Source organism: Necator americanus, chromosome I (genome assembly GCF_031761385.1).
Source record: "Necator americanus strain Aroian chromosome I, whole genome shotgun sequence".
NCBI lineage: Eukaryota > Metazoa > Nematoda > Chromadorea > Rhabditida > Ancylostomatidae > Necator > Necator americanus.
Window position 1 is genome coordinate 7898045 of NC_087371.1, and position 23263 is coordinate 7921307.

At 42.3% G+C, this 23263-nt stretch overlaps 3 protein-coding genes across 7 annotated transcripts; 2 read left to right on the top strand and 1 right to left on the bottom strand.

The window, feature by feature from the left end:
• Positions 1 to 261: 261 nt before the first annotated feature.
• Positions 262 to 12600, bottom strand: RB195_004832 (uncharacterized protein; the record flags this gene model as incomplete). Of its 4 annotated transcripts, XM_064182861.1 has the most annotated exons (22): positions 262 to 356; positions 730 to 814; positions 6177 to 6215; positions 6275 to 6327; positions 6393 to 6423; positions 6458 to 6488; positions 6564 to 6659; positions 6711 to 6779; positions 6848 to 6930; positions 6985 to 7065; positions 7178 to 7258; positions 7327 to 7430; positions 7741 to 7956; positions 8029 to 8104; positions 8202 to 8227; positions 8287 to 8424; positions 9732 to 9786; positions 9847 to 9985; positions 11259 to 11360; positions 11430 to 11594; positions 11649 to 11658; positions 12473 to 12488. In XM_064182861.1, the coding sequence occupies 22 exons, from the start codon at positions 12486 to 12488 to the stop codon at positions 262 to 264; spliced, it is 1791 nt and encodes a 596-aa protein (XP_064034128.1). The 4 variants fall into 4 exon arrangements, with proteins under 4 accessions (XP_064034128.1, XP_064034126.1, XP_064034127.1 ...); XM_064182862.1 differs by lacking the exon at positions 11649 to 11658 and having other exon boundaries at positions 12473 to 12600; XM_064182859.1 differs by lacking the exon at positions 11649 to 11658 and having other exon boundaries at positions 6177 to 6327; positions 6393 to 6488; positions 12473 to 12600.
• A 1297-nt stretch (positions 12601 to 13897) lies between these two features.
• On the top strand, positions 13898 to 21883 carry RB195_004833 (uncharacterized protein; the record flags this gene model as incomplete). 2 transcript variants are annotated; one of them, XM_064182863.1, is made up of 1 exon in its annotated part: positions 13898 to 21883. In XM_064182863.1, the coding sequence occupies one exon, from the start codon at positions 13898 to 13900 to the stop codon at positions 21881 to 21883; it is 7986 nt and encodes a 2661-aa protein (XP_064034130.1). The 2 variants fall into 2 exon arrangements, with proteins under 2 accessions (XP_064034130.1, XP_064034131.1); XM_064182864.1 differs by having other exon boundaries at positions 14162 to 21883.
• Positions 21884 to 22486: 603 nt separating this feature from the next.
• Positions 22487 to 22861, top strand: RB195_004834 (uncharacterized protein; the record flags this gene model as incomplete). The annotated part of the gene is made up of 1 exon (XM_064182865.1): positions 22487 to 22861. The coding sequence occupies one exon, from the start codon at positions 22487 to 22489 to the stop codon at positions 22859 to 22861; it is 375 nt and encodes a 124-aa protein (XP_064034132.1).
• Between the last annotated feature and the right edge of the window lie 402 nt (positions 22862 to 23263).

Sequence of the window (23263 nt, forward strand, 5' to 3'; positions counted from 1 at the left end):
AAAGAAAAAAAAAACATTAAAAAGTGAAGAAAAAGAAGTTCGGAAAGTTCTGCGGATCCTATAGAGAGTGCTGTCCACGTCTTCGCCAAGAACGGTTCGTAGTACAAAACGTTTTACGCTGACTGCAATCAAAACAAGAAAGGTCCCCCTTCAGGAACTCATTCGTGAATTGCAGGGCGGTTTTTATTTCATATATCTATCATTGTCGTTACTGCACTTTACTATTTCTTCAGAGTCATTTTTGTAGAACTCAACGTACATTTATTTCGTAGTAGTGGGCCCATTAGGACGCGTCGCTATGGACATTAGTGATCGCATGAGTCGTTGATTTTCGAGGTCAATACGACGTTTCGCTTCTGCCTGAAAAAATCTTTCAATTTAATTATAGTTAACAAATTTATAAGCTATCGGAACTTACATTAAAATGTAGAATCTGACAAAAATGTCAGCTTATAATTAATAATTGCACCAAAACTTTCCCTAGGAGTAGAAAAAACTAGAAATTTGCGAGAATTTACAACAGCAAGAGGTTCTTTTCCTTGAAGTTCAATACATTAGAGAAGATCCTGTTTCATCTTCTTATGTGAAATAAAATGAATGATGTGAAAGGATCCTACAATACATAAAGTACTTTTTCCTTCCCTGCCCTTTGACGAGGGATATGACATCATTGGATAACTTTACAACTGACTGCAAAAATAATAAAGAGCATAAATTTGACGTTAATACCAGCCTCCTTTCGCAGATTTCTCTTCGGTGGGGTCGATCGACTTCGTTGGATTTCTTGTTTCACCGTACTTTGCATATCCAATACCTTAAAAATGGATTTGCAGTTTCTAGCCATACGTAGAATAGTAGTCGAGGGAGAAAGAACATGTGTAGGTTTACCGGAAGTTTCCTTGCAGAAATTAGTACAACATTTTACTCATGATCCGCTACAGCAGTGAATAACAACAATCCGTTATCTATCAACTAATAAAAAAAAAACAACAAAATAATTAGTGGCATAGTCGGATCAAAACGACATGAAGCTTGTTGTAATTGCCTAAGTGGCCGAAGAGATGCGGTGGAGAATAACGGTCAAGATATAAAGGAACTCTCTTAGGCACCACTCATCGCTGCATTTTAAACGATGGTTCCACCTGGATCCCAGCCGATAGCTCAACCGTGCCGCTTCGACCGCAGCTGCTTACGCAACTGCACCGAGCTTCATGTCATTTTGCTCCCACTATATCTCGTGATGTATTTTTATTTCAGAGTTGGACAAAACTCGCTTCAGGATGACATGTATTGGCACCTCTATCATATCAAAAAGACAAAGTCGTATAACCAGGATGACTCAGTCGGAGTACGCCAACGAGGCGGGAAACGTACGCAGCGAGTCCCATCGAATTCTGACTCGTCGCACTTGGTTTTTGTTTTGTTTCTGAACAAAAATGACATATCGAAGGGTTCTGATTGATGCATATGCTGTATCATCATGTCACGCGTTGTGAAGCGTGCGCAGAGCCAGGTTGTTCTCCGATTTCACGCATGACGCATCAGCATTTCTCCATTTGGGTTGGGGGGAAATGTGAAAGAACATCAACGAAGAAGTCAATTACCAACTATAAATTTGTGTCCAATTTTCTGGACAACATACTTAACTCAAACAGTATTAAGTATTATTAATACAATACTCACTCGTTCTCGATGTTGAATATATCTCATCATCCTTTCATATTGTTGTATGCGATCAGCCATGTTAACACGGATTTTTGTCGCGTCTAAACTGAGCACTGCGCTTCAGCTCTTAGGCGATGAAAAGGACAGAAGTACGAAGATGCACATGTTGCGGGAAAAAATAACAAATTCAAAAGCAGTAAGGACGTCAGTGGGCAAACGAGAAAGTTTCAAAAAGAAAGAAGTAGGTGGGGAGAGGGTAATTTCAGAAAAAAAAAACACTGGTTCACATTATTGGGTAATTGCTTACTGTTCTGAAGAGCACCATTTTCTCCTTACCTTCCTACATTTAACCTCTGATGATAAAAACAGGAACAAAAAGCTACTTTTTGAAATTAATAAATAATGTGCTTGGCGTTGATAAATCCAATTGAGACGCGTCGAGCATGATTGACATGAAGTAAAAATCGTAAAAGTTTAGTGAACACAAAGCCATGTATTGTCGGGTTAAAACGACATGAAGCTCGGTGCAGTTGCGTAAGCGGTTGCTTCCAGAGCGGTGCGGTGAAGCGTAGCGGTTACGATCAAGTGATCGCAACTGCACCGAACTTCATGTCGTTTTGACCCGACTATACCGGCACATCCTTGTCGAAACATCGACCGTGCAGAAATAATGGTGACCTTCACGATACCGGAAATACAAATTATTCAAATTCTTAGCAAATATCTTGATGCTGCGCTCTTTGAAATCGACTAAAACACAAAGGTGTAGCTATACATATTGCATAGCTTACCATTCCGTTTCTACTGTGCAATTTGCAGGTGGAGGTATAAAGTCTATTAGTCATAGATTTCTATCAATCATAGAATTCTACGGTGTGCTGTAAATAGCATCGAAGCGAAAAAAAGGTAGCACGTAAGCATGGGGAAGGGGTGTTATTAGGTCTCTGGTATCAGGTAAAGTTGTGAAAATTGGGCCCATATCCTTCAGAAAATCCTCAAACCCCTCCTCCACATCCAGTCACTGATAAGGAAAAAAAGCAAAAACTTGAGCATCTTCAGTCAAAGTTATGAAGGAGGAAGATGACACTTTGAATCCTCAGTTTCCTGCTTCGAAGTGTTTCTCATAATGGTGAAACTAGACTGCAAAAGCAAAATTTTCAGGCAACTACTAACACGTTTGCAGTTTGTCTTCAAGTAGTCGGGCATACGAACTTTCACCTCAAGAAGTATCTCTGTGTATATACAGAAAGGAGAGAAAGAATGTGCTTGAAAGCCATAAAGTAGGGTCCCAATACAACAGAAATGCAAGCATAAGTTATCGTAACGAATGGAAACGCGTCAAAAAATGAGAATATGAGTCGAAAGGAAAAAGAAGGGAGACCCTTTTCTAAGGCTTCTAGAAGACATTCGCGAACTCTGGGAATGAAAGAATAAGATGGGATAAACGTACGAAGTACGAATGCTTCTCTAGAAATTGTTTTAAAAAATTAACAAAAATAAAAAAAACTGCGCTAGGTTGGGCGAGTGTGAAGATCTTTCTAGAAGAGGAGTTAACTTTGGTTTACATGAGAACACTCATTTGCCAAGTTGGTACATGAAATCGATGAAATTTTGTTACGGCAAGCCTATAAATAGCTTTAAATAGCGGGTAATGAAGCGTAGTGTCAGGTTAGATATGATATCGATCTACCTCCTCAGCACCTTCCATTCCAGGTGAGGTGGCGCTGCAGAAGCGGTTAAAAAAGCAAACTGCGAGAGCTTGGTCGTTCATCGCCAAGGTAACCTAATACAACCATTTCCACTTATGTGAAAACCAAAACCAACCACTAGGGCATAAAAATTACGCAGAGAAAGGGGTGAGTTCAAGGTCCAAACAAAATAAAGTCAGACAAAAACGTGTATACGGGACCCTTCTAAATAAATATTTTGAACAATCATTGCTAAAAGAAACCGTCAAATCTACATCGCATCGAATTCTAAGCAAAACAACTGCTTTTTTTTATTTGCTACTGGGTGTCAACTCGCATGTATAAGAAAAGAAATACTCGAAGCTTCCCACATCGAAGAAACATTCGGGATATAAGGAACTATTGGAACTGACCCTAAGTAAGTACTGTTAACAGTGAAAGTAACTAGTAATAAGGGAGTCCAGAAGCTATGAGCTCTCAAGAAATAGCTCAAAACATCTCACAAAGAATGATTTCTCCAAATGTTAATTTTTAATATACCTTACTTTCAAAAATGAGTAACCAGTAAGGGTTACTTGCTTCGCTAGCTTAAAGGCATCACTCCATGAATCTGAGGTGGTACGGATTTTAGGTGGAGTATTCGTACACGGGATCGTAGATTATAGAGAGAGGGGTGATCCCGTCCATTTCTTAATAATTACCGTAAAAAACGGCCCGGAAGATACGGCTTCGGGCATTCCGGCGCACTATTTTCTACAAGGAGTTCGATTGGACCGTGCCAGCCTTGTGCATGCGCCGCGTCTAGCGGGCCGTTTTCTATAGCAATTAGGAAGAAATGGACGGAATCACCCCCCTCTCCATAATCTACTATCCCGTATACGAATACTCCACCTGAAATCCGTACCACCTCAGATTCACGGGGTGATGCCTTTAAGGGCAGCATACCACAAAATTGATAATGTTGAAATCTCTCTGCGAAAAAAATGGTTAAGGATGTAGATAACAAGTATGAGCGTGGCTATGCTCAACTCACACTAATCGTCCTCAAAAACGGCGTGGGAAACGGTGTTCAGATTTCCTACGAAGCGCCTTATAACAAGCCACCTCTGAATGCGTGTCGGTCCCCCCACCATTCAATCCATTCGCTTTCATCCGCCCGAAGGAAACGGGTGTAGCGCAGTTGGTCATAGGTCCGTTGTAACCACGGTCGATGATCCGAAACCGCCCTGGTGCACACCAAGCCTTTCATCCCTCCGGGATCAATAAATTACCAGACTTGTCTGAGGGGATAAAAACACTGACTTGATCATCGGCTGGCGCCCGTAAGTCATTGTATAGGTTTCAAAACCTCAACGATTACGAATTGCAGTAAAACGCGTTGACGCATCCCAATTGGATTGATGCGCCAGAAACTTTATCTTTGTCCATGCTCATTTTCCTCTACTCGTAATCTAAACACCTAACCCTGTTTTTTCTTGCAGAGATCTTTGCATCTTCAATTTCGAGGTGCCTTTAAAATAAAATAATAATAATAATAAAATGAATAGCACATAAATAAGGGAGAGCAACTCATGCAAAACAAATTGAACAATCAGATCACTGAAGAAGTCGAGGATTCCTCGAGGAGGTTCGAAAACTTTCTGACGTCCTGACGTAAGACTTCACCATACGTGCAGTCTATTCCTAATCCTCTATTCTTATGTTTTTAACGGAAGTCTGGACCATCACCTCTTCACGAATGCCCGTAGCCGACTACGTAATGTGTCCATGAAGAAACTGGATTGCTCAAGCTGTCATAGTATGAGGTCTTTGACCGTTCACCTGTTGCATGATAGAGCACGCGCATCCGTCTCCATCCCGCCATTTCGATATTCCTTGTTTCGATGTAAGAAACAAAATTCCTGACTGATGAGTACTGTAGGCTAAAGCGTGGGTGAGAAATTTCCGGGTGTTTTGTGTTCGGTATAACTTTTTTTCAATGCACTGTAGTGTTCGTTACGTAGTTCGCAAGTGTGGCAATGAAAACGCGAAACAGCTTCCACAAATCCTGGAAACATATGAGTAAGGAACATCACGCTGATGACGCTGTTTCACAGCTTGTCCGACGAAGCAACCCTTCTCCCCCCGCAAAGCGATTCCATTCCTCAGAGACAAGTAAAACTTGTACGGTTTAGATCAGCTAGTCCTTGTGTGTTTAAAGACTTGTGAGTCCCGGGTGAGAGATGCCCACAAAAATCGTTGATCTGCCTACAGCACCGCGCTCCACGTAATTACTGCCGCCGTCAAATTAGGAGAAGAGCTCCTGCGACAATCTTGGGCCATCCATGCTCCGCTCAGCTATCGCCGAACGCGACGTTTAGGTCGAGGCACAGCTACGGAAATCGAAGGACAAAAAGAAGGGAGGGATTGTGATGTATGAATGAGGCAAAATGAGCGCACGTAATCGGAAGGAGAGACGATCAATGGAAATAAATAGGCTACAATTATGACGAAAGTGACATAGTATTATGAATGACAATGACCTCAGTTGAAGTGCTTCAACTTCACGGATTTACACGAAATTTGTTCTATCTAAATCTCCTGGAGAAATTCGAAACATTATGGCTTCTCAATAAACACATTAAGACAGTAGCGATAAATTTTGTCGCCGCTGTGCAACTGATAAAATTACTCCGATAAATGTTTTGTCGTATTCTTATATGAATTTTTGTGTTTGTATAGAATGCACGTCTAACAGTAACCTGTACTAGTATTACCCATAACCGTTCCAAAGCTTACACTTCTACTAACAGATTCTTGTTCAGATACAGGACTCAAACTTACCCCCGCTCTCCGACTGCGCCGATCATAGTACGGTGCAGCCTTGAAATAAAAAAGCTTTCTTCCAGACTTGTCAAAATTGAACTCCTTGTAGCACGAACCACATAAAAATTGTGTGAAACTCGGCATACACTCATGTTCCCACACAATCCATCTACAATTACATTGAATAAGACTATGGTAGCGCTAAGAACCATCTCTGCTGCAAAAAGCGCTCACTCAGCTGTCTCCTCCTTGCAGCCAGCACATGCTATTCGACGGAAATTGCGTTCGTATATCGGCACCGGATATGGACCAGAAGGATGGTTAACATCTCTGAAATGTCAGATGAAGTACACATATGAGTCCGCAATTATGAAAGAGACAAAAATCAGCTCATGTATTGCTGACCGCAAAGCAGCTCTGGTGATAACGACAAGATGTTCGCATGCTCCAACGTGATTATAAAGATATGGCGCACCAAAACGACACGTTACATCCACAATTCTGACAAAGTAGTAAATATATCGGGAATTTAAGAGACAGGTTCAGAACCACCTGGTTGTATTCATATCCGCCACCTTTATTTCAGCAATTTTTCGCTCTGAAGCCCAACGTCGAACCTCTCTAAAAATCACGTGGATCGATTTTGCTGTAAAACCCGTAACTATTTATCACCATCACGAACAGCCTACACAGTTATATCTTGTGCTCCTTCCGGCTCCAGATCGATGTAAAATGTATCGTGAATGAAGAAATACGATGAAGGAAACCGATTCTGCGAAGCATTTAAGAGTTTCCGATTAAATAAAAGGCAAAAAATGTCGCGAACCTTGCAGAAGTCCTCATTTGTCAATGGACGATCCGATACGTCATCAAACACTTGATAATCTGACGTGCAATCAATAACGTTCTTTAGATCTTTGAGAGTAGTCGATCCGAGCACCAAGAATCGATCTAGTACTTTCATCCGAAATAGATAACATTACTGAGCAATTCATTAAACACAAAGTGGCAAGTCCCACCAGCCTGCCGAGACGAATTTCGTGTTTCTCAAGGGAACGAGGATATCCTATGAAAACAGCAACTTCCGCTACAATATCATCCTTAATGTGAAAACTTTACAACGTATATATGAAAATGATACGATAAAAGGAAAATGTGATCTTCTAACCGGAAAACTCTGTTGAGTAATGTTTGCAGCGAAAGGTGGTGAATACGACTGAAACGGGTGTATTGTGTTCGAATGAGAGGAAACTGTTGCTTCCGGCAAAGGGTCTGAAAAGCTTAAATAAAAGGAGAAACAGATTTTATTTTGTAACTCAGATGTAAAAGAAACTAAAGGGATGGATTCATCAAATCAGTTGTTGTTGATGTTTTGATTTGGAACGTCCCCGATGAAGTACTTGCAGTCACTAAAACCCTACTAATCCAAACGAATGATGTATCTACTTAGCTATGAGTTGTGAAGATCGAAAGCGAAAGCTTCTGAAATGTTGACCACTTATAATTCTTCGCTGAAATTCATAAATATTCCTTGAAGAAACTTTTTTTTTTGTGAAAAGCAGTGAGTAGTCAGCTTACTTACTTGTTTCTAGTTTTGCATCCTTCGGCATCATTTCGCTGCTTTTTAGCGTACTATGGGAATTCAGTTGTTCAGATCCTATTTCTACATCTTTCACATCGTATCTCTCGTCTCCAAAATTAGCTTCCTGGCTTTGATAAAGGATGATCTCTTGGAACCGAGAGCTGTTTCCGCAGTAATCAGTGAACTCTTCCGTGAAACTCGTGACAGACGGCAGCGCTGAAAAGATGACATTACGCAGGTTACAAGTTATACTAGAACATTGAAAATAATTGAAGCTAGGAGGCACACATTGGAAAGATAGACTTGGAGCGAATTCATTAGGGGTGTCAGGGCATTGACTGCAGTCGGGTTTGATGTCCAAGCTCTGAAACACAGGAATCGTTAATAAGTTGCGAGGAAATAGTTTAAAAAAATAGTTTCCTATGTATTCAAACGCGAATGAATAAAGCGGAAGAACAAACACTCGATGGCGAGGAGACGCATGTTCCTAAATACATTTGACTGTGAAGAAATTCCAAAAAAAGAAAATCCTGGTTTTCGTCTCACCTCCGTAGTCATGATTCCAATTTGCTGCAACTTCGTTCGACATGTTAACTGCACTACCAGGCTCATAGTACGTATCTTCGTAAGGATTATACACCGAAAAATTGTAGGATGGCGGAGGTAAGCTGTTAGGCAGTGGACCTGAGAAGTATTGTTTAGAACAATCGAATTCACTATACAAATATACTACTCACTACATATACTTCAAATTCCAATCCGACTGTTAAGCATTCAAGAAGTTCGACAAAGAAGACTAAGAAACAGAACCTATTTCTGTTGATTTTTTTTTTTTTTTGACATTCCCGAATGATGATTCTCAAGGCTTCTCAAGGCGTGCCCCAAGTGTCATATCCTCAGGAGGTCTGGGAAAAAACTCGAAAGTTTAGCAGTGGAGCAGGAACTTTTTTTCACGTTAGCTATTTCTTTGGTGTCCAAAGTTGGAAAATCTGTCTTGTAAATCATGTTTCTAGTTCTAATCTCGAAGAAATTACTCGATGAACACTAACTCCGAACAGAGCACTCCGAACAGATCAAACTCACTAGGGGAAACTAAAGAGCAATTGGCTTTCTTTTTTCTAAAGTCCAGCATTTCGAACTTAACGAAATGGTATTGCAAGCCTAGTAATAGGAACATCTTAGTTCACATTCGCTCTGGTTATCCATTTCAAAGGAAGAAAGCTGTGGTTCACAAGTCCCGCATGACAAGTCTTGGCGTCTATAACAAGACTGTACCGAGATGTTTGAACACGATAGCTAGGACTCACCACCATGGAAAAGATGTCTTTGTGCTTGAAGACTAGTTGAAGACCGTGACTTATTCTTGCCATTTACATGCGCTTTGATACGAATGTATAACAGTCCTTGTTTCCCCAACATACTCGTGGCCACACTCCGTACAAGGAATCAGTTTAATCAATATGTCAATACAGTTTGGTCAATAGTCAATACTTAACATCACCGATGCAGTGGTCACTGCCATTAGACGGTTCTGAGAGGAGCAGGCATAGATAGCTCCGTTTCGGTTGCGGAAATACCAGCGAACAATCTAAAACTTCACCTTATTCGGAATCGATTGAACAACCATCTGTACAACACCAAACTGTATTGACATATTGATTAAACTGATTCCTTGCACGAAATGTGGCCACGAGTATGCTGGGAAAATAAGGACTGTTATACATTCGTATCAAAGAGCATGTAAATGGCAAGAATAAGTCACGGTCTTCAAGTATTCAAGATGTTCCACACTTTGCAGTAATGTAGTGGACGAGTCCCGCTATTATCGACGGGAAGCAACACGTAAATTCCGGGCGTATAGGAATTCAAGTTGCTGATATACCCCCTTGCAAATGTCTCGATTCCAATGCTCTTCGATAATGATGAATACACCCTATATGGAGTGAAAAAAGTTGGACAACGAGATAATACTGTTATTCTGTAAAAATTACCATTCAAAAAACTAGTCTCTTCTTTGCTCGGAGAGCTTACTTCGTCAACAAAAGTCTGAAAACAGAGTTCATAAACCATGCTATGAAAGTACACTATCAAAAGAAAATGATCCACTCTAGCATGTTCTTCACGATCCAATTTGAGATTACGATGAACAAACATGCTGGCGTCGTACTTGTCGTATAACATTGAACGCAAAGAGATGGATTTGTACTGAGGATTTCTTCGCTTCCCATTTAGTTCTTGCAGAATTCTAAAACAAAACAATGAAATAAGCTAATGATGTGAACCATAGTGGAATGTAAAATATAAAGAATTGACTAGCATCTCTGGCGTAACTTTTGCTCGAATAGACAAATTTAATAGCAAGAAATCGCTACCAAACTTTTCGTCTACAGTTGGATTGACCACTATTTCCTCAATTTGAACCTATGTAATGTTGTGAATTGCGCACTGATTATCTCCTACCAGAAAGTGAAACTAATTCTATGATTCCCTATTAGTTCCTACAATTCCATCTTACAATACCTTTCTAGTGGAATGTAAAATATAAAGAATTGTCTAGCATCTCTGGCGTAGCGTTTGCTCGAATAGAAAAATTTAATAGCAAGAAATCGCTACCAAACTTGTCCTTAAATAGTGGTTGACAACTCTGACTAAAAGCGCGTACAAATGCTTCGCATGGGCACATCGATGGATGGATGAGAATCAGGCAATTAATATGCCACGGAGCGGTGGTCTGTACAGACGCAAAATACGAGCGTTGAAGCCTTTATTTCAAACTGGATTTATCACGGAGGCTCAGTGGAGTGGAACAGTGATGATCGCCGATCTGTACCTGAAAGGTTTTTGCCATTTGTCTAGATACAATTGATGAATTTAATGCTGCCGTTTGTCCCGAAATAAGTGGCACTGCGCAGGATACGCTAAGGCGCGTAATAAAAGCCTTTCGGCGTCGCCTTCAGCAGTGGATTTTTGCTAACGGGAGACAGTTGGAGGAAGTTACAAGGCGTACCGACTCTGCCGTTATATGTTAAATACTGCAGTAATTGTCACTAATTGTAATTGTCACTATGTATGGTCGGATCAAAACGAGATGAAGCACGGTCCAGTTGCGTAAGCGGCCGCGCACGAAGCGGTGCGGTAGTGCGTACCGGTTAGGATCGGTGAAGGAACCTTGCTAGCACTTCCTATCACTGCAGTTACCAATGGTCCCACCTCGATTCGAATCACCATCTCCTCCGATACCGGTTAGGATCGATGGAGAAACTTTGCTAGCACTTCGTATCGCTGCAATTATCACCTCGATTCAAACCGCTACAAATCTAAAAGATTTACAAAAATGTCGCTACTGTTATTTCTCATTGATCGATGAAGGCGAGCGAAGCGAACAGCAAAAAAAGCCTGAAGTCCGGCTTCAGCCAGACCTTCAGGCTGGCACCTTATACATTCCCAATGTCAAATGTGTAAAGATCAATAAAGAATGTGCAATAATGGGAACAGACGAGAATACGGAAAGGACGTACTTTATACAACGTAAATGAGTCCTTTTGTTGAGGTGAATTTGTGTGCGTCCACCATCTTTCTCGTAATTGTATTGCTTAGTGGCATGACGGCAAGATTTACTCCTTCAATAAAAAGCTTCATGCTCTCTATATAACTATTGTTTTACTCACCTAAATCGACAAAACACTTACACACTATCAATAAGCTGTTTTATATCAATTGGAGCGTTGTATGTGACAAGATTCATCCTCTGTAGCCATGGCACAAAACTTGTTCTCCATGCATTTTTCTCTCCCATGTTCACTCCAAAGAAACGCAGAGAATCACGTCCACGCAAAGCTTCGCAGAAGAAATCGCTAAAGTAGATCATAGAGTGATCGCAATTATGAGGGCGATCACGCTGAGTTCACCTTGATTGTCCTGAAAAACGGCGCTGCTCGAATTTTTCTAAGAAGCATCTAACAAAGTATCATGTATGCGAGAGTAAGCGTACGCGCCCCCAGCCGACGGGAAAGAGAGCAGTCGCCAATTCACTGATTGTTCACCCGCTCGCTGGCAGACGCTGAACTACCGTATATTGTAGAGCGAACTTCAACAAGCCGCCCTGCCGGACCTTCTGGGATATCTCTGTATGCCGTTCACTGCACTACAGGAAACACGCGTCAGAGTCCAGCCCGTCGTCAGTGTCGGAGATTATACCATCTACTGTGGCGACGCTGATGAAAAGAAGATAGGAGGCTGCACGATAGCCGTGACGAACGACTAATGGGCGTTTTGAGCGCGTACGCAAAGCCTCGCAACTACACTCGTGAATCATGTCGTTTTGACCCGACCATGTATCGGGTAGTAGATTATGTATACAAGGTTGGTTCCGCTCATCTCTCCCTACATCACTGTAAGCAGCCTTCGGAAACCGTTTATTTACTATGTCCTCCATTACAATGCGCCACTCTTGCACCCCGCCCCGGCGTGCGGTTTGTCGAATGAAATGAATTGCCCGTCGGGGCGTCCGAATGGATTTTCGACAAATCGCAGGCAGGGGCAGGGCGCAAGGGTGGCGCGCTGCAACAGGGGATGTAGTAAGGGACCGCATTCCGAAGCCGTCTGCTTAAAAAGATGTAGGGAGAGATGAGCGGAACCAACCTTGTACACATAATCTATTATCCGATACAAGTAGAAGTCCGGAATAATAGCAGAAGAGCACAACTTCCACATCATGCAAACTTCATCTTACCTGAGCACAACAACATCGCTGACAAATTCTTGGTCCTCGAAATGAAAAATCTCGTCCATTGCCATTCGGGTTGGGCGATCACTAGAAAAGAAACGGACGTCGTTTATGACCAAAATCAACACATTCATACTCTTACAAATTCGCAACAATGTCGCACAATCGGAGCTTGTCGTTACATTCTCATCAAAACGACACTCTAAGAAGCAGTACCCAAGAAGATTTTCGTCTCCGTCATCTTCAGCATTTCCATACTACGGACTCACGTGTAGTCGGTCGGGTAAAAACGACGTGCGGCTCAGTGCAGTTGCGTTAGCGCCTGCGCTCGGAGCAGCGCGGTGGACCTAACGGTTGGAATTAAGGAGTGATCGTCGCGAATTACAGCGACGATCTACGACTCACGGTATCTCTTGATCCTAACCGTTACGCTACACCGCCCATCCCCAGGCGCAACCACTCAACTCCACTTAGCTTCCGGTTGCCTTGACCCGACTACATCCAGGTCACATGAACATCGGATTCTAATTATGAACGGATTACTGTAGTGCATCATCATGGAAGCAATTGCGGGAAAATACGGATTGGACAAAGGAAGAGGTTTCACCGGCCACTAATCACCACAAAGTTAGGTTCAATACGGCGACAGATACTGTCAACGCCACCGTTCAATCAATAAATCTGCATTCGACGGCCATTCTTTCATTCCAAGACAGCATTGGCAGGAAAAACAATTATCACTAATGCAAATCAACGAAGAAATAAAATAGTTCGGCATTCTACGCGAGAAGTGCATGTTTTCTTTTCGCTATGTGATTGTTTTACAAAAGCAGATGTTATAAACAGAAAATGAAAGGAAAATTCATAGCAAGAAAACTTCTCCAGGCACAAGAGTTATCATCGACCCCGATGATGTATAAGGGGCGTGGTATAAAGGACCGTTCGCGGTCATGGTTATGCTAGGCATTACGACTTGTACGGTCAAAGAGTGCGGCAGACTACGCTCTGCCCACCTTTTCATCCAACTCTATTGCTGACATTGTTCTACTCACCTGTACTCACATAATAAAGACATTCCACTGAACCACCTCTTTTTGGTCTGTTCAAATAGGGTTATAAAATACCCTAAAGTCTCTAGTCACCCACTCACACAGTTTGGTGCATCGGCTAAAACAAGCCATTACTCTCCCGCGTCAAAGAGTAACATCTTTGAGGCCAGGAGAAAGAGACTAGATCATTGAGCAACTTATACGGTCAAACCAAAGACCGTGAATCGCATCAGATTCATCCCAGTAATTGGGCAAAAAGTCGTTCCCTTACAAACGTAACTGGAACGCAGATCACTGTCAAGAAACAGTTGATCAGACCTCTGTCAAAAGCTACAGAAGGTCAAGCGAAGTTTATCGCATTTGCACGTGCATAAAGAAAGAAATGGCACTGCATTTTCACAGAACACCAATAGTTCTCAGCGCAACGACGCTAAAAACTTTAGTATCCCGTTACAGGGAATACACTAAACAGGTTGAGTACTCAGCAATAGATGAGGAAACTTATCAGAAATGCAGATCAGCCACAGCACTTTTACAAAGTAGCATAAGGCAAATAAAAGAAGCAAGAGAAAACCTCCAAGAATTATATAACGAGGTTAGAGATGAGTATAAAAACTGCAAAAACAAGTCCGAAAGGAAGGATTTGATGATTGAAATTGAACAAATAGAGGAAGAATCGCAGCTACAATCTGCGATAGCTGAAGCAAACGACCTAACATTCATGCTAACAGCGCGCCTTGATGAAACAAAAAATATGCGCGAAAATATGGAAATCAAACTGGGATACATGTCCCTAAAGCCCCAAAGAGACAATAATGTCAACAATGAAGAAAACGAAGAAGGGGATGGTGAAATTGATAATACAAACGAAAATTGCGTGAGAGACACCACAATGCCATCTTGCTCGCAAGACACATCAAATTCAGCATCCACATGCAATAGTGGCACAGCCAAAAGGACGCTGAGGTCAATAAAACCTCCACAAGCCACACTACCAAAATTTTACGGGAATTCTGACGACTTCCCAGAATACTGGGCCATTTTTGAAGCCCTTGTCCATAACAGTGAAGAACTGGACATTATGGAAAAGATACTCCTACTCAAAGAAAGTTTAAAGGGTCGAGCGCAAACAGCCATCAAAGGGATAAAACTCATTCCTGAAAATTACAATTGGTTGATCAAAACTTTACAGGAGAATTACTCCAATCACCAGTGTAATAGATCACAAATAGTCAAAAAATTGGTCAGTATGAGTGTGGCAAACAATTCCGCAGACATCTGCTCTGCAACATTTGATCAAATAAGAATGCTGACCAACCAAATGATTTCTGCAGGATATCATGTAGGGAAAACCTGCGACCCAATGTGGTGTGAAACAATCTTATCTAAATTCCCTGAAGACATCATAAAATCTGTATTAGTGGCCAGTCAATCACAAGACCGGCAAACAGTTGATGACCTCATGAATCTCTTAAAAACAGAGATCACTGCAAAAGCCTACGTCGAAAGCAGACTTGGCCATAAACATATCAACAAGGCCATCCCATCAAAGACCAATCATGACAACTTAAGGACTAATCGTAACTGCTTGTTCTGTCATAAGGACAATCATGTATCAATGCAGTGCCGAACGGTCACGGATCAAAGCATTCGCCGCAAGATGCTTAAGGAGCAGAATCGCTGTTGGAAATGTTGCTCCCCTAATCATAGCAGCTTTGATTGTCAAAGATCAGACTGTCTAAAGTGCGGACAAAAACACCATATGAGCCTCTGCTTTAAGACAGAGCAACTCAGCCAAAACAACAGCTCGAAACCCAAATTTGTTCGTGTTGGCCAAAACCAGCAAAGGCAACACAGCTGGCAAAATAGAGAAGAAAACAATCGAAATATTCCACAAAGGTTCAAACCAATAAACACTCAGGTGTCTGTGGAACCCCCACAGATCAAGGAAAACTCCATTCAGCACAGTCAAACTAGCAAACAACTAATATTAATGACTGCTGAAGGCAATATTTGGAATGCCAGAAAACAGACATATGAAAAAGTGCTATTTTTCTTCGATTCTGGGGCACAAAAAACAGTAATCGAAGAAAATCTTGCACAACAGCTCGGTCTACCCAAGAACACGACCGAAATCTGCACCATGTCCGGAATTGGTGGCCATATCGAGTGCTTCGAAAGTCATAAGGTTCCGGTAAAACTAGGAACTGCTTTCGGAGAAGAAATTTGCATGACCATACAGACCAAACCAGTCATAACAAACGGATTCCCTTCAGTGAAATTGAACACAGAAGATATTGAGTTCTTGAAAACAAACACTATCTGTCTAGCAAATTCAAAGCTTCGTGGTGAACATCAAAATCCACACATTCTCGTTGGACTGGACTACTACCACGATTTAGTTACGGATCCAGCAAACGGAATCCGAACACCATCTGGCTTTCATATAGCAAAAACGGTTTTTGGACCCACAATTTATGGTCGAGGAATCAGCAAAGTAAGTGAAACCGCTAACACAGTATGTCACAGCCTGACAGGAATTTCCGAAAACACGGAACAAGAACTCTTACAAAAAATGTTTGAGTTGGACGGCCTCGGTATCATGCCGGAAGAAACCCAGGGAGACGAAAAAGTTCAAAGATATTTCGAGGAATACTCGAAATTGATCTCATTTGAAAACAACATCATCACAGCTCCCTTTCCGCTGAAAGAAAATGTAATCCAGTTGGAAAATAACTACTCAGTAGCTATAAGAAGGCTAGAATCCTTACAAAACATCCTCTTATGTAATCCTGAACAAAAGCAATGGTACTGCGATCTCGTGAACAAATATGTCAGTGAAGGGATCGTAGAGACCTTCGACACAGCAGACCGTTATGCGGCTGGAATATATTATATGCCACATACAGGGGTATGGAAACCACAGAAAAAGGTCCCTTTAAGGATAGTCTTTGATGCTTCGTCTAAACGAAGAGGCCACCTCAGCCTGAACGACGTCATTCGAAAAGGGGAATCCTTCGTTAACAGAATACACGACATTCTTACCTCCTCAAGGTTCACGAAGATCGTCTTAATGTGTGACATTGAATCCGCCTTCACACAAATTCGACTGGTAGACGCACACAAGGATCTATGCAGATTCTTGTGGCTTCGGAATGTCAATCACCCACCAACAAAAGACAACGTCGTCGAATATAGATTTAGAAGGTTGCCTTTTGGCGTTACAGCTTGTCCGAGTATACTAAACATGGCGATTCTGTCCTACTTGGAATCCCAAAACTCGGAACTATCCACAGAAATTGCCGAAAATTTGTATGTGGATAATATACTTTTGCAAGCAGAATCGGTTCCTGAAGCTGTAAGAAAGTACAAGGAATCAAAGTATCTCTTTAGCAAGATAGGGATGAATCTACGCGAGTATATCTCAAATTCTGAAGAAGTAAATTCAAGAATTCCATATTCCGACAAACTCCAATCTGGATCAATGAAAATACTAGGAGTTGATTACAATACTATAACAGACAACTTTACTGTGAGAACAAAGTTTGTTCACAATAAAAAATTAACTAAGAGAGATGTCGTGAGCCAAATTAATTCCATTTACGACCCAATAGGTCTCACAGGACCGCTCATGGTTAAACTGAAGTCCATGATGCGAGAAATCTTCGATTCAAAAGTGGACTGGAAAACTCCGCTTGATCAAAAGATATGCGACGAATGGTACAAATTGTGTAAAGAAGTAGATCTAGCAACATTATCAATTCCTAGGTACGTACTATCACCCAGAGTAGGTGACCAAAAACGCCTTTGGTTGTTCGCAGATGCAAGCAGGATTGCAATCGCAGCTTGTTCATACTTACAATGTGTCCCCTCTGGCACAATTTCCGGCCTGATCTGTGGAAGGACGCGATTGACCCCCAAAAAGTTACATCAGACTATCCCAAAATTAGAGTTGCTCGGAATCCTTATAGCAGCCAGATTAGGATGCAGCATATTATCAGCTGTCCAAGCAAAAATCGAAGAAGTGAACATAGTTTCGGACAGTGAAATTGCCTTGTACTGGATCAAATCTTCAAAAAAAGTTCCTGTTTTCGTGGCAAATCAGCGAGCAAAAATACTTAGTATTAAACAGCAGCTCGATAATCGTGGTGCTACGGTCAAATTTTTCCATGTTAGCACCGAAAACAATCCAGCTGATGCTGGAACGAGAGGTCTGACAGCACAAGAAATTATCGAGAACGACTGGATCAAAGGACCACGCTGGCTAGAAAATCACTGCAGCGAGTGGCCTATCAAGTCGATAAACACACTATCTGACGTCCATGAGAATGACGAAATAGAAACAATGGTTACTACTACATTGAAAGTAACCACGTCAGAAAACAAACAACAAGAACAGCTTATTGATCTCAAGCGTTTTTCGAAAATCGACAACGTGCTACGTGTGCTAGCAAAGACTGCAAAAACAATGAAAAATTGGGTTGCAAAAACCAATCAAAATCGCTCGTCACCGATAAAAGTATCAGAAGTCGACAAATTTGATAACGTGTTCGAAATAACCGCATCAGATATGGTCAACGCGGAACGCCTTCTAATTAGCCATGAACACAGAAGCATTAATCTTGACGCTCTAAAAAAGCGATTTCATGATAAACTGATTATTCGCGACGAAGACGGAATCATTCGGCACCACTCCCGCCTTCAAAATGCCTCAATTCCGTATGACACAAAGTCACCGATTTATATCCCAGAAGACTCGGAATTATCCAGGCTGATCGTGCAGGACATTCACATCAAAAATGGTCATTCTGGCAAAGAACACACTCTTTCAATCGCAAGACAACGCTTTTGGATTTCACGTCCCTCTTACGTATTCAAGAAATTCCTAAAAGGTTGCGTCATTTGCAAAAAACACCAAGGTCTTCCCTTAGGAGCACCGATCATGCCTCCACTACCGAAGGACAGGGTCATAAAGTCCAGACCATTTCAAAATGTCGGATGTGACTTCATGGGTCCTTTCACTTCAAAAACTCTCGAGAAAATGTACGTGTGTTTATACACATGCCTTACAACTCGAGCACTACACTTAGAAGTGGTAGAAAATCTTTCGGCAGGAGCATTCCTCAATTGTTTCGTGAGATTCGTCTCGCGCAGAGGAGTTCCAGAGATTGTCCGCTCAGATTGCGGAACCAACTTCAAGCTTGGTGAAGTCATTATCACAAAGATGTTCTGCGACCTCAACGAGAATGGTCGATCTCTTATGTCGTATTGTGCATCCCAACGAATAAACTGGATCTTCAATCCTCCTGGATCCCCCTGGATGGGTGGTGCATGGGAACGACTAGTCGGTTTAACCAAGAAAGCGTTTAATAAATCAATAGGGCGCAAACGCTTGAGTTTTGCAGACATGTGCACCGTGATCACTCGAATTGAGGCGATTCTAAACACAAGACCTCTCACGAAACTGAACTCCAGTGATATTGCAGAGATACCATTGAGGCCCATTGATTTTTTGAAGGGAAATTTCAACTACTCGCTTCCGAACGACAAAGTTGCAAACGTATCGGGCGATCCTGACTACGATCCTAATCTCATCCAAACAGAAAAACAGGCACTTGAAGCATTTCAAACATCAGAAATGATAGCCAATAAATTCTGGGAGAAATGGAATGTTGAATATCTGACCTCATTAAGAGAAACACAAAAAATCAACCTCAAACAACCCAGACACCTACCAAGATCACTCCCAGAAATAGGTGAAATTGTTTTGATTGAAGAAGAACTAATACCGAGAGGGTGCTGGTCATATGGTAGAATCACGGAAATTATATATAGCGCCGATGGTTCGGTTAGATCCGCCAAAGTACTTTTACCGAACCGAAAAATAATTCACCGTCCTCTGAACAAAATTTTCCCCCTGGAAATCCGAAGTGCCCCAGAGGACACAACAATAAACACCCAAAAAGATCAACATCAACCTAACCAAGAAAGGAGAAAACTTCCAGCTCGTGCCTCAAAAACAGAAGCGTATGAAATAATCAGAGACTACGAACTAGGACTGGAAGGTGCTCAGTACACTATCCCGCGAACACCTCTTGCACTAACTATTATTGCAATGTTGTCAATGATATCTCCAACATTAGCTGAATGTGTCCCCAAGATAGCCTGCGTGAAAGGAAAGATCAATATCTCACCTCCGAAAGGTTCCTTCCAGCTATGTTTTGATGAACATTGCCGAACGTTCAATGAGGTCACGAAAAACCTCACTTACACAGTACCAATATCCCCTCACAACGATCAGGTAAAGGTTGCACTAATAATGATAGGCAACCACAGCATGGAGACACTTGAGACAACATGCAACCGACCAGACTTCTGCGATCATCATTACTTTCTCTCAAAAGCTCTTCTAGGCAACCCTCACTGTTGGCCTGCAGGAGCAATCGCTACCCTAGCAGTAGTGATTTACATTTTTGCCGTAATTCTGGCTATATTAGTCTGGTCAATGTACAAACTCAGACACGCTAACAAAGCTGTACCAATGGAACAACTACCTATGATTACTACACGACACAATCGTAGTAATAGCCCTAACGCGTTCGTTCCCGCACCACTTCCATGTCTAACTGCAATATGTCTAATTTTAACCACCGTTCTAACAAGTGCGAATGCATGTCAACGCGGATACATGCGGCACTCAGCGAACCTCATTTGCAATGAACAAAGCAAGTGCTTCTATCAGTACAATGAGGAACTCTTATTTAATCGCCTTACCTCCAAAATTTGCATACAAATCAACCACTCGAACAAAACGCTTGGGTTCATTAGGGTCACCAAAAAACCAATAAAGTTGACCTGCTCCAAGGTTCTGGAATTCTTCACAAGAGAGACTGAAGTACGTGTATACCACGTTGAAAGATGTGCACAAGCAGGGTCATGCGTTGACAATAAATGTCACACAATGCCATCTAACGAAACTGTCCACGAACTGAGAAAGTACAAGAGGTACCCAGGTTATTCTGGTTGTATATCGATTTGTGGCGGCATACCATGTGGTTGCTTATTGCCACTCCCCGCATGTCAGTTCTACAGAGTCGTAAATCGACCCACATCTCGATCAATCTATGAGGTGATTAGGTGTGCAGATTGGACCGCATCGATCGAACTCGAGATCGAGGTAATCCTAATGGGGAAGAATACGAAGAAGTCTTTGTCGATGAGACCATATATGACAGAAATCGTCGAAAGAGTCAACATCACTGTGATATCCCTACAAAAACCAACGATCACAGCAATCAATCAGCGGTATGCTATCTCCGAAAATGCAGCCTTCATATTACCGGACAGATTCGTCGTGCCAGTAGAATGCAGCGATGAAGTCCAAGCACAAACCCAGTTCTCTACTTGCACGAATCGTATAAGGTGTCACTGTGAAAACGCCCACAGATGTCAATGTCCAGAAGAGTCCTTGAGTCACCTAAGAAACTCCTCAGCATTACCAATAGAAACACCCTCCTACAACCTCACAAAGGAAGACGATAGTGTGATGACTATAACTGAGGAAGGAGAATTCGTGCTCACACTAGACTCCAAAATACTGGTGAATGCGTCAGAAATCGTGACAAAGAAAAAGTGCGAAATCCAGACAATTGATCTCACAGGTTGCTACAACTGTGAACATGGAGCTAGACTAGTTACTAGGTGCCGTTCACAACTGGACATCAGAGTTACAGTTGTTTGCAAAACATTCGAGTTCGTCATTCATTGTGGGCCAATGAATGTCAACAAGACCACTTTGTTAGCCTTTGATCATGCCATTGTCCGAGAAACATGCACAACCGACTGTTCAGAGAATGTCGATATCAAAGGCGTGCTAAGCTACCACATTGGGCTCAACACGGCTGTCTTTGAAGCATCTGATCACTACGTTCTGATCAGATCCCAATGGTTTTCGGACTGGAGCATACCTGATGTAACTCCTATGATCACCGCCTTAGCCAAACATTGGAAAATAACGGTTGCAGCATTAGCATCAACCGTGATTCTCACAGCCCTAACCTACGTGGCGGGTCCAGTGGTACTACTATACCTAGCAAAATGTGCAGTTTACCCCTTCAAAATGTTGCTCGCAGCTGGCCGATTCCTTTGCTGCGCGGCAAAGGAGCCGATCAATCGTCAACCGATCCCTCGATCAGCCACGATCAACCAAAATTGGATTGAGTTGGCTTACCGATCAAACAGCTGCCACTGTAGCCAATCCTCTGGTCCTCTCGAGTCGCCCGCTTGTGGGCTACCAGCCGAAGAAATAACCAGAGCGGATTTAGACCGCGCAGAAATAGATCAGAAAGATCAAAAGTGCCGCAAATAATATAGTGCAAACTTTGTATTTCACAGTGGCGTACACGCTACGGGTTTGATCTCGTGTTTCAATACGAGAAAATGTACAAAGTTAATATCAGCTCATTATCTCTTGCATACACATGTTATCAGTTATGTCCATACACGTATGCACAATGAACAAAAGCATATTATCCCGGTCGGCTCTCTCAAAGATATCATCGTCTTGGACAAAGTACTCCAATTACAACGATGTACCTTCTCGGGTGCCCGCAGTCAATTGCAACTTTTTTATTACGCACTCAAATGCACTTTGGCGCACCATCAAGAGCAGTGAAACTTACATCTAGGCTATTCGTTGAGGGCGGGTTCAAGATACGGACCATCTGAACACGTATAAATAGTAGCAAAAAGCATCAAAGAAACACAAAATCATGTCTTCTTCCGCTGATGCTATGCTCTCTGCCCTGGACGATCTGGACAGATGCGACATCGCTACACTATTGCATCATCTGCTCCCCCGCCTCGACAGTCTTGAAAAGGCCTGCCAAACGCTTCTGGAAAGGACTGCTCCGAAGTCCAGCTGCCTATTTTGCACTGTGGACGAGAATCGTGACAATTACCATTCCGGGAGATGTCCACGGTTCCCGGATCCAATCTCCAAAACAGCACAGGCGACAAAGCTGAACCTGTGCCTCCTCTGCCTAAAAGCGGCACACGAGGACACATGTGGAGTGAAGTGTGGAAGTTGTGGCCTTGGCCACAATTTTCTGCTTTGCTCCTCCAAAAGACCGCAGCCACCCACGAAGCGGCCATACAAGAAGTAAGCACTCTCGCCAATCGTCAACGCCGTCATCGTCATCAACAAGCCACAAGCCGTCATCAATGCACCTGCACCAAGCCGAATTCTCAAGACACCATCAGCAATCCACTAACCCAACGTCAGCCCGCCACTCCACAAAACTTCGCAACAGTCCAGCCGTACGAAGAAAACCATTTGTTGAAGTAGAATTTGTTTCGTAAATTATTACTCTGTGCTGTTGTCGCTCGCGGCAGTATCATCGACCCCGATGATGTATAAGGGGCGTGGTATAAAGGACCGTTCGCGGTCATGGTTATGCTAGGCATTACGACTTGTACGGTCAAAGAGTGCGGCAGACTACGCTCTGCCCACCTTTTCATCCAACTCTATTGCTGACAATTGTTCTACTCACCTGTACTCACATAATAAAGACATTCCACTGAACCACCTCTTTTTGGTCTGTTCAAATAGGGTTATAAAATACCCTAAAGTCTCTAGTCACCCACTCACATAAGAGTACCGTTTGAAAAGCCTTACTCCTAAAAATACAAGAATAAAGGAATTAGTCAGCCGTTCGAAGCATCGGTTTACGTGTGGAAGGATGGGCGC